This window comes from Hermetia illucens, chromosome 3 (assembly GCF_905115235.1).
Source record: "Hermetia illucens chromosome 3, iHerIll2.2.curated.20191125, whole genome shotgun sequence".
NCBI classification, from domain to species: Eukaryota; Metazoa; Arthropoda; class Insecta; order Diptera; family Stratiomyidae; genus Hermetia; species Hermetia illucens.
Genome location: NC_051851.1, coordinates 13047981 through 13060028, shown reverse-complemented (window position 1 = coordinate 13060028; position 12048 = coordinate 13047981). Strand labels below are relative to the sequence as shown.

At 42.0% G+C, this 12048-nt stretch overlaps 1 protein-coding gene across 11 annotated transcripts in view; it reads right to left on the bottom strand.

Annotated features, from left to right (window-relative positions):
• LOC119651012 (sex determination protein fruitless) overlaps positions 1 to 12048 on the bottom strand; it is an 852573-nt gene that overhangs the window by 42425 nt on the left and 798100 nt on the right. For all 11 annotated transcript variants that reach the window (XM_038054303.1, XM_038054310.1, XM_038054313.1 and 8 more), the window contains 3 exons: positions 10742 to 10889; positions 10016 to 10216; positions 2674 to 3117 (listed from right to left, as the gene is read on the bottom strand). In XM_038054303.1, coding sequence (XP_037910231.1) covers positions 2674 to 3117; positions 10016 to 10216; positions 10742 to 10889 — 793 coding nt within the window. The remainder of the gene's footprint in view (positions 1 to 2673; positions 3118 to 10015; positions 10217 to 10741; positions 10890 to 12048) is intronic.

Genomic DNA, 12048 nt, shown 5'->3' with positions numbered 1-12048 from the left:
AGGAAATGTACTTAGAATTGTTGTTCTGCTGGAAGGGAAAGGGTTGTTTTATGTCTAGGGTGGCGTTTTGTAACAAATTAAGGTACAACACATTGAAGTATACTTTTTTCCATGTTCTAGTCAATAGATAACAATTTACTAACTCTGACCGCTTTGAAGCCCGTCACCATGCTTGAAGGTTGCGTGAATGTTGCGAGTTTTAAGCTCCGTATTGACTTACCACAGACACATTGCTCTCCATCAAAGTCAAACAGGTTGCATTTACTTTTGCCAAGGACTGAATACTAAAAGTCTAAGAGTTCTCTAGTATGCTCTTTCACAAAGATAGGCCATTTTTTCGGTTATTTTCGGAGATAAACGATTGGATGGAGGTTACCTAAGTTGGTTGTAAAACACATCGGGAAACTCATAGTGAATTCTTTAATGTAACCTGAAAACAGAGATCCTCGGAATTGCCGTATTTTTGTATTTTTCACCGCTACCAGAAGTGTCCATTCGTCGAAAACCGATAGTTAACCCCTTCCTGCATTGTGCTCCATGCTTAAAGTTTGTTAAGCACTTCGTGGAAAAGTTCGATGATATTATGAAATTACCGGACTACCTTCAATGCTTTCCCGTAAGAAATGAAAGAGGAAACAATATCAGAAACTGTGCAGATGTTGTAGGATAGCGACACGTAGAATCTGGAGTCTTTCACCACAGTGGATGCACTGGATGTCCATACCTATAATAGCGCCTATTTTGATGTACACATGTCTGGTACTTAAGGGTGAACTTTGCTAGCGGAAAGGAAAAACATCAAGGCCAGGAAATGAATTCATTCAAACGTTAATGCTAAGATCAATCCAATTTACGGGCGCTTGATTTGAAAGGGGAGGAAAAGTGAAAATATTTAGTCAGGAGTACTGGACAATGGTAAGTAACCCTTGATGAAACTTATGCTCGAAGCTATGAAAAACCTAATGAGATATGATGATGATGATGATGTTATTATGATCCTTCACAGTAGGTCATTGAAGCAAGAAAGAGGCTCAAAGAAAAACCAAAAGCTGCTAACCTGACAAGGAACTAGCAGGCACCTAAAGAAAAAAAACAAATTGGAAACCGCAAGCTCGGCGTTTCGGAAAAGGATGGTGACCAAGAGAGAAAAGTCCTAGGCCGGGAAAACTAACCTTCAAACCGCAAATAATTGAACTCTCTTTATTAAGAAAAAAAAAGGAAGAGCTACCAAGGAAAAGTTGAAACCTGTTGTCCCGACAGGGTCTCGTGCGATGCTAGCAACCCATAACCGCATTATCATCGACTTAAGGGCAAACGAAAGAATGCAGGAACCAGAGGCAGATCACCTAGGAAAAAAGCAGGCCTCAAAAGCAAAAAGCATATAACAGTTTCTGGAAAAGCAACTAAAGGTTTGAATAGGGGAAAACATGTACCCCAAGTGGGAAGCGAATAACCGAGAAATTGAAAAGATAGAAGTTGGTGCTGACCTAAAATCCAAGGTGGGAATGTCAGCAGAATCCGAATATGGCAGGTTGCCCCTAAAAACCTACGATTTATATGTATGTACAGTGTTGGAAAAACATGGAAAGGATCGATGTTAAGTTTGGCGGGTGGTACCTAAAGGGCCACAGTACAGCTGCTAGTGGAGCCAGCACAGAAGTGGTTGGCAGACGGAAAGGTGCACATTGAATAGGTTGTCTCCGATCAAAGAGAATATATCTCACTTGAAAGAAGTTTGCTACAGTGATAGGGCACGTTGTCAAGGAATGTGACAAGGACTTCAAAAGGGTATTGTGGGGAAGGAAGGAAGGACAGGATAGCAGGCATATTGTCACAAATAACATACGATTGAAGTTTAGAAAGGCGGAACTTGCAATGAGAAAATGAAGTTAATTCGAATAAACCTTAACGATCGCAGGGTCGCTTACGAAAAATAATAGGTAAACCATTGTCTGATTGTCTGTTTTCAAAGGCATGCTTGACAATTTTTTCTTCGCTGCTCAAAGGGGATTCTTGGTTATTTCAACGCGTAGGCCTTTCAATGGAGAACTAGGGAAGCGACCACAAAGGCGGGGTATATCTAACACTTTGGAACAGTTGACGATAATACTGGCCAATGAAGAAGATGTACCGTTGTAAAAAAAAAAAAAAATTATAGGGACTCGGAACAGAGCCTTGTGGGACGCCAGAGGAAGGGGGAAAGGAGCACGATATGCAGCCATCAAAAGAGATGCGGCAGAATTGGTTAAAAGAAAAAGAGACAAGCCATGTTACAAGTGATATGAGAGTGCTGAGGCAAGTGAATTTGCACAAAAGTATCTTGTGATGGACAATGTTGAAGACTTTGAAAAATCAATGTAGATAGTATGCACTTCCTGTCGAGGATGTAGACATTTGCCCACAAAATTGGTGCAGTCGAGCAAGTTGAATGCCATGAATTCCATAATGTTTACCAAAGTGGGCAGACAACCAGTAGTTTTCACACCTTTCCAAGATTTTGGAACAGAAGAAGAGAATCGAAAGAGGTTGGTAATGCTTAGCAAGAGTGTAATCGCCACTTTTGTGGGGCGGTATGATGAAATTTTCTTTACACAGACTACGAACGACTAACGCTCGATTAGGGAAGGAGCAAGGAGGGTAATGACAAATCTATTTTTATTAAAATTATCTTACCTGGGAATCCTGAGTGTAATGTCTCTCCTGTACATTGGCATTATGCGTCGAGGTCAACGAATTATCACAGTTGGATGAGTTTTTACGTCTTCTCTTACTACTAATATTATGATCCACGGGAGTTGTGGACATTTCTCTATCACGATCCCTGTCCTTACTATAATCTTGTTGTAATAAATCCTCACGACTATCAGCACGATCACGTTCCCGATCCAAACCGACACTTGGTGCCCGATCACTTAAGCATAATCCGGTGCTTGCACCTAAACTGCTACTACGATGTTGATCACGATCACGTTCACGATCTCTATCGCGATCGCGTTCTCTTTCACGACTTTCACGCTCAAAATGCATTTTACTTGAAGGCGATGATGCCGCCGATTCACGATTTTTATCATTATCGGTACGGTAATTTAAATTATTATTATCTGTAAGTCCTCGAACCTGTGATAATAGAGAAAAAAAAGCATTAATTAAAAGATCGATTACATGATTTTTTTATAATTTACATTTAATTTTAAGTTAAAAAAAGCCATGCAACAAAGTTGGGGATGAGTTCCATCGAGGAGCCATTTCCCTGGCCAGTTCAAGAGAGTGGGATAGATTCTAAGAATGGCCTCTTTATTTAAGTGACCTCTTTCTAACCTCCCACTTCTACACACTCCTACAATCTATTTCGAAAAGTACTAATCCAAACCTTTCTTTTCACACCATGGCTATATTTGCTGAAAAAACACAACCCTTCTCCACGTATGCCCCCCTTAAGCTCGATACAAAACCTTATCATCCGTTGCTTGCGTGTGGGTTCACGGTTCCAATATTCCACCTATGTTTCTGAGACAAATGCATGTGACAGGAAAATAAGGAGACGGAGAGAAAGACAGACAGGAAGATACCGCAACTTTCAGCGAATTTTCCAAGGGGTTGAAAATACATAATGAAGTGCGAAAACCGGTAGAAACTGCAGCAGTGCAAACAACCCCGAGAAAGCTCTCATCTAAAAGAAGTCCCTGAACTCTCATAGATGCAGCAGCGGAAAGTAAACTCCGAAGCTCTATTGGGGATGTCAGAACCGAAATATCAAGAAAAACGGAGACAACGGTGGCGTAAAATGGCGCAACCGATCAAGATGAGCCGACCCTGCTTCTGAACGGGACGAAGGCTAAGGATCACCAGTGGTACGTAGGTGAAGGATATACACACAATGACCAATGTTCAAACATAAATTGGCCCCGGAAGACAGCTGTAAGATGGGTGGTGAACAAACTTGACAAGGAGGTTTTCAAAGAGGTTCTTCTGCGAAATATAACGCTGGAAAAAAACGTAAATGACAAGGGGTCAGTGATGGGCGAAAAGTTAGGGAGAGCATGTGACGCGTCCATGACAAAGTGTATTGAGAAACAAGTCCCGAACTTTTGGTGGAAGTCTAAAATAAGGGGCTTGCCTCAAGGTCAGAAGGCGCAGTAGGAGAAACAGATTTTGATTCGGATACCAGCAGCTACATAGGCGCGGAGAAAAATTGTATCAAAAATTAAAGGCAAACGCTCTTCACCAATGGCTTGCCCGAACTTGCTACACGAAATAGTGCCGAACGATATATCTCGCAAAATTTGACTAGTGCTAATCTATCTACTGTTCTGGTAGACTCTGTCAAAGCTCCAATGGTAAGTAAGGAAAAGGTTCTGGAAGCTGCGAAAAATGAGCGAAAATAAGATGTTTGTCCCGAATAGTATCACCAATAACATGGATATTAGGAGCAAAAATCGGACGGTCGAATTAGGTTAACACTTCTGTTGTCAAGGCAGAGGTCTTGCCAATAGAAACAGTCTCTATGCCAAGGCTAGAATTTTCTCGGATCCAATTAAGAGCTCAACTGATTCAATAAGTGGTAAGTAATCATCAAAGTGCTAAACGGAATCATACAACGTAATATCATTGAAGTATGCCCGCTGTCATTGGAACAAACTTGTAGGACTTCTCCGGGATCCGACCGGAGAAAATACGGTGCACGCATGATTGACAGCATGACAGGACTCGATCTTAGTTGACGCACCGGGCCTACCAGGGATGGAGCAGTCCAGGGTGCTTAATGGGGGATACGAACCCATGCGTACAAAGGATTGCTTAAACCTCACCAAAAAGAACCTCCGAATCATAGTGGGAATTCTCACTGGTCATTGTCGGCTGAACTATCATCTAGGGAAGCTAGGGATATCTACGGATACTGCCTGCAGGTTCTGTGAGGAGGAGGATGAAACCTCTATGCACGTCCTGGGACAGTGTCCGGCACTTGTGCAAAGTAGGTCGATACATCTGGGAGAACACTTAAAACCAGATGTAAAGCTGAAACTTCTGGAAGTGGGGAACATACTAAAGTTCCTAACGGTTACAGGTCTGCTTGAGATACTATGATCAACAGGTACACTATAACCAGTAAAAGGGGCACAATAGTTCTTCAAGGATGCGGTGCGACTTTCCCTTAACAGGATAATAATAGTTGGCGCATCAGAATGCAGACTCGATCCGCATTAGAAGGCGTGATAATCTCGGAAAGGTGTTTCCTTATCTTTTATGCGGTTGTATGTAGGAAAAGATATAACGAGCAGATTGGGGAATTTAAGGAGTCGGACAGCACAATCCGGCTTTACCCAAACGAGGCATCTATGAAATTACAAAAGTGGTAGACAGCTTCTTCACTATTGGTTTAGTCCATCTTCAAGTCGATGAGCATCTTGGACTCTTTTAATCCTAAACAAAATTTCCTTTGAGGTTCTTGCCCAACATAATTCATTCCCACTTAACGTTTGGAAATGAATAGAAAGCTACAACCAACAACTGGCCATCATTTTCGGTCATGATGATACCAGGGCAGAGGTAAGGCAACGGTCGATGAGCTTCCACTGCCTTAGACGAAACCGTCAGTCATTCCATTTGTTGCAGCAATTTTTGAAGTTTAACAGGCTGTGGTGGGCAAGTTATTTGGTCCGAATGGACGAGGAAGACACTGGCCAGAAAGCCTATGAGGACAATATCTGTAGTAAGGGACTGTAATGACTAAATTGAATTGGTAATCGTAAAAAGACTATCCTGGTTGGGCGGACTCGACCTTGAGGAGAAAGTTACCCCAAAAACGTAAAAATTTGACGAAACTGACCGTGAAGGTCTGCCCACAAATACTGAAACTCCACTGAAATGTCTCGTCGACATGCTGTAGATAAGTTCGAGAATGTGCGACGTCCTTTTGAACAGTTTTTCAAAGATTATTATACAAAACTTCATGTGCCCTTGAATCGATGCGTGAGCCCGCATCGGAACTTGAAAAACAACACAATCACTGGGATATCATACGAACCTAGCGAAAGAAGAAAACCAATGGTTCGACAACGTGCATGGAGCCGTAAAACTCGAGGCCTGAATGCCGCGATCGAGAGAAAAAATCGAGGGCGGATGATATCCTCAATAGATGCTTCATCTGCGTCAGACCGGCATGGCGTGGCCATTAAAGTTCGCTGTCTCTACATCCTCAGGCCATGAAAACCGAGGGTGCTCATTTGTTAAAGCGAGTTTCTCGGGTTAAGCTGGAGAAGGGAAGGAAGGGCTTCTCAAAGATTTAAGTGAAGTTCATGTTATAATGTCATATTTCATGTTCATCTCCTTCAATTTCAGGTTTCGAGAAAGCACGCTGGCTACTCCAGCAACCGATTCGAATCAGCTTTTACCTACCCGGGTTCAAGGTAAACATAAAAGCAGTAGCAACGAGAATGCCGAGCCAATGTAAACTACATCCGACATAGCTAATAAGGTCTATGCCGCACTTGCGCCAAGTATTGTGGAAACAACATCCTCGCTTTCAGCAGCGGAAACCAGTTTAACTCAGTTAGTCCAGCAATTATCAAGTCAGCTTGCGGAGCTGCGAACGGAGCTACACACGGTCAAAAAGGAGTCCCAACCCCAGAATTCTTCCGGACATAAACATCGACGCTCTCATTCTCGATTGCATTCACAGCCAAGATCCGGAAGTCTTCGTCCCCAAGGTATGTGCTGGTATTACTGGAGATTTAATGGCGAAGCCACCAAATGCGTGAAACCGTGTAACTGGACTTCGGCAAACGCCATTGGAAGCCGTTAAAAGTGGCAAACTCATAGACACAGATAACGATATATAAGTTTATCTGCGCTCGAAATTCCAAGGATCATGTAGAAAGGAGTTTAAAGCTTTCGACTGCCAAAGGAACACCAATTACCACATACGGAATCGTTAACCTCATACTCAACCTCGGCCTTCGACGGGTTTTACCATGGGGATTTTTTATAGCGGACATTTCTAAACCCATACTTGGAGCAGATTTCTTAGCACATTGCGAATTCCTTTCACATCTTCAGCACAGTTGTCTTTGCGATTTAACAAATTACCTTACTTGCCAAGGAGAATGTATAATCCCGATGATCACCACAATCGCTGGAGGAATTCCTTATCATGAGTTCCCAGAAATAACTCGTCCAGACGGACCTGGAGAAAGGGCGTATCGCCGAACTAAGCATCATATAGTCACAAAGCCAGGACCACCAGTTGCTTTAAAAGGACAAACTGAACATCGCGAAGAAGGAATTCAATACCATGATCCAGCTAGGATTGGCACGTCTATCAAATAGTTCGTGGGCTGCACCCTTGCATATGGTGGCTAAAAAGAATAACGAGTGGAGACCGTGCGGAGATTATCGCGTACTCAAGGTCCGTTTGGCACATCCTAGATTTCGCCCAAATGCTCATGGTAAAACTACCTTTTCAACAATTGACTTGGTAAGAGCATTTAACCAGATCCCAATAGCTGAAGAGGATATACTGAAGACAACCATCACAATACCGTTTGGCCTTTACGAGTTATCGTTTCTGATATGCCTACGGAATGCGGGGTAAACGCTCCAACGATTCATCAATGAGGCTTTGAGAGGTTAGGAATTCTGCTATACCTACATCAATGACATATTAGTCGCTTCGTCTTCACATGGAAAGCACGTCAGCCGCTTCTGGCTCTGTTCCAAAGGTTGAAACAATATGGAGTAGCCGTGATTCCAAGCAAATGCATTTTTGATCAACACGAGGTTAGCTTCTTAGGATACCTTGTCTCAAAGTAGGGGACACGTCCCTTGCCAATCAAAGTCAAAGCGATCCCATCATACCCGCAACCAACCAACGTGAAGCAGCTTAGGGCATTCTTGGGTATGTTTAATTTTTACAGAAGGTTCATACCCAGAGCAGCAACAATACAGGCACCACTCAACGAGACTCTTCATGGCAAAATTAAAGAAAATTCACCAACTAAATGGACCAGCAGCTTTTGAAGCTTCCACCGCCTTGGAACAGGTGACACTGTTTGCACATCCAAAATCTGACGCACCCTTGGCCATTTTCTGCGTTGCATCTGACTTTGCGATTGGAGCAGTTATTCATTCAGTCCGCAGACGAAAAGCTCAAAATGATACAACAGGGAAATACAGGGTTTTGACTAAAGCAATTCCAGGTTCCGGGTGTCAGCTGCAAGCTATGGTGTTATGTATTCACTGGTACCATCCGACCTTACATCACTTAACCATTCCGAAAAACTGTTTTCAATAGCTTGCACTACTTATCCCAACCAGGAACAAACGCCAACCTTAAACTGGTAACACAGAGGTATGTTTGGCCATTTATTAAAACCGATTGCAGGAATTGGACGCGAAGTTGCAATAATTGTCAGCGATCAAAAGTGACTCATGCGACTGCACCAGTCGGGACCTTTGCGCCACGATCATCTAGATTCGAGTATGTTCATCAGGATTTTATCGTTACACCGCATTACGAGGGGCAATGCTACTGCCACACCATAGTAGACCTTTTCTCACCATGACCGAAAGAGGCACCAATCCTCGATCGAGAAGCTATCACAGTTGCCAGAACTACAGTATAACATACGGCAGCTAATGGAAGGTCGAGTGTTTTCACCGTCAGCTCAAAGCGGTAGTAAGATGTCACAATAGGCATTCGCACAGCTTGGAAGGAAGACCTCGGCGTGACTGCAGCAGACATGGTGTATGGTGAGCCATTACGCTTCCCAGGCCAATTTTTCAATTTACAGTCCAACAACGAGCAAGTATACAACTCTAATTTCAGTCAATGGGAGAATTCAAAGATCTGGCAACAAGAAGCAATGTCTTCATCAATGACGATGGTCCAAAGAAAATACTCCAACATCCATACCAGGGACCATATCGGGTGGTTAGTAGAACGAATGACTTCTTTAAAGTAGAAGTGACCGCATGCATCATTACAGTATCTATTGATCGACTCAAGCCTGCTTATGCTATGGCCGACGATATCGAAGAGAACCCGATCTCGGACCATAACAGGAAGTCTCCTTAGCAATGCCCACTCCCGAGAGAGATATCCGAAAAATCGTTCAAGTTCCCATTCAACAACCTGAAGTGGGAAACTCAATGAATTTTGGCGGACGGGTTAAATTTCACAGCTGACGTCACGACACGGCTAGCTAAACCATCTACCGAAGTGAACTACTCCCTAGTTAGCTAGTTGCTAGAGGGTAGAAGAGTCAGTCTACTCACAGCTCTCACTTTGTGAACACCACAAGGAGAAGCAGAATGGATATTGAATTTAAATAAACAGACCGCATATATAAACACGGCTTTCATTCAACTTCTGCTATTTACCTAACCTAGCAATTCCCAAATTATATTTTGCATTGGACCGGCCTTTTTCCAATAATAATATCTCAGCATTCCCCACAATATTCCAGCATTCACAGGTATAGCATTTCGCCATAGCCCAATAAAAACGCTAAAAATACATTTAATAATATGCAGCATAATCAGGTCTATAGTAAATACAAAAACAAAAAAGGTTAATGATCACCTTTGAAATATTTGCATAATTCTTTGTATGTATAATATGTATTTTGAATTAAGCGCATGTCTGGATGGGAAGTAGAGAATTCAAAGGAGGATAACCGAGATGTTGAAGGAAATAGAGTAAGAAAAAGGAAGAATGCTGCATTCTATCAAATAACTCTTTTGTTAGTTCGTCACAGGACAAAGCGATCGTAATATAGTTTAATTGGTCCTTTTTTTATTGAAATTTCTATTTCGGGCCCTAGAGAATACTTCGGACTCGGGGAGTATACCCCCTTTTCTACCCCACCGCTCGTCAGGCCTGCATCCATGACATGACCAGGATTTGAACCCGGTGTACAAATTAAATGATTGGCACTCAATCAACCCAACCATTGCACCGTTACTATACCTTTAACTTAAATCTCAATAATTTAATCTAAATATCTTTAATACTTACTTGAAGACTTTCTGCTGTTTTAAGAAACATCGGTAATGAACTTTGGCCAACATTTACTTCGCCTTTGTACATGAAATCAAGTAATGACCGCATTTCTGAATATCGCACATCTTTCAAATAAATTATAGGATGGGGATGATTATTTTGTAGGAAGATAGTTTCAAAGTATGGGCTACATGCTGACAGTATTGTTTGATGTGCCTGTAAGGACGAGAAAAGAGAAAATTGTTAGATGTCGTCATTTATGATAAATAGCCGGCATGCTTGCAACGTGAATATTTTTACATTTTCCTGTTTTTTTTTTTTTTACTTTGTTTCTCACAAGCACGTAATTCATAAAGTAAGCTGTTATTTTCTTGGATCAGATTTTTATGTCAGCCAGGTAAACGGGAAAATTTAATAAAAGTGCATGTAAGAGATGGAGATGGAAGGGATGTTTTTCTTGATGCTGGAGGAGAGCCTCTTGTACGTTCTCCAGCATAAATTATGGCTTTAAGTTTAGTTAACTCAACAATCATCTTTTTATTTCCAGTTTTGTTAGACTTTGGATATATAAGATTGTTTTTTAAATTAAGATTTTTTTTCATTTGTGGTTTGAATTACTAAAAGGCTGACATCCTGTCCCTTCTGCCTCTTGCTAGAAAAGTATCTTCACTGAACGTATATAGGACGGAAAGGATCCTTGGAAAATTCACGAAGCGTTAAATATGTAAAACCATTTCTTACCTTAACAGTTTCGCCTTCACATGCCAACGTGACATCGCAAAGTGCCTCCCTTTGAAGCAGGGAGGTAAGCACACCTGTTAAATTGGTCGGATGATTGTTCCAGCGAAGACAGAATTGCTGGTCCATTGCTCCTTGGTCAGTGCTGTACCTGGAATAAGAGGAAAATAGGAAATATTTAGATGCCTTGCGTTTTAGATATAAATAAGATAAACTGTTAATTTGGAGCAGACAAGTGATGATGGGTTTTTTTTTTGTGTATTAAGAGTTTTCCTTGATTGGTAGTTTAGCTAATTTTTTACAGGTTTTGGTAGACCCAGTTCTAACTGCTCTAACACACTTCAAGGCGCTGATCGAATATGGATTGTTGCGCCAACGATTATTGTTATTAATGGTTCCAGCGGCATTGTATATGCCATAGAAAAATGAGGTATAACCAGTCCTGGGTCAGGATGAGAACTGACGGGTTCGCCCAGGGCAGAGCTAATTCTTCAGAAATTGCCTCACCTTTGTCCTCACAAGCATGACGGGAAGTGCTTCTTAGATGTTGTTCGTAACCTTATAAGTATCCACATAAATAGCACGGGTGTGAATTATATTCACGGTGATTGATGATGGTGATTGATTGAACTTCCACTTTAGGGACGTTACCACTGACATTCAATATGCGACCCCAAAACGTTAATCTACACAGCCCAGTTGGGCTCCCTAAAATAGCCCATCTTGCCTTTTAGTTCGTCTTTGGAATACCAGATAAAAGTGACAATTAGTCTTTCAAAATTTTTCACTAGACTGGACTGCACCTAGAATGATTCACTTTTGGAGCAACAGTCAAACGCACCTGATGGCCTATAAGATAGGTGTGTCTTTATGTGACAACTGTTCCTCGCTGCACTTAAATACGGGTGGACCAGATCAATGCTACTATTCACTTCCCTCCTGGGCGAGATGGTGCTCAGCCGTCGTTGATCAAGAAACTTAATTCGCAGAGGATTTCCCACCTATCTTCAACATTTTAAGTCCATTACAGGTTCGCGAAACTTGTTATGGTCGGCATAACTGCTTAGCCAAGAAAATAATTTGAAGAGTTACGGATGTTGGTAGCATACCGAGCGACATGGGTATACTTATCAGGTGCTGCCCCGTCGTGGTACTGCGAGCGAATTCACAGGACTCATCAGGTCTATGAATTCGGCCTTTTGATGACTGTTGTTGGCAGCTCGAAGCACCATGAACAAGCACCTGTTGAATATGCTTATAGTGTGGAATGAAGCAGCCAACTGGGGTATCTTTTATCCAGCTTGGATTAA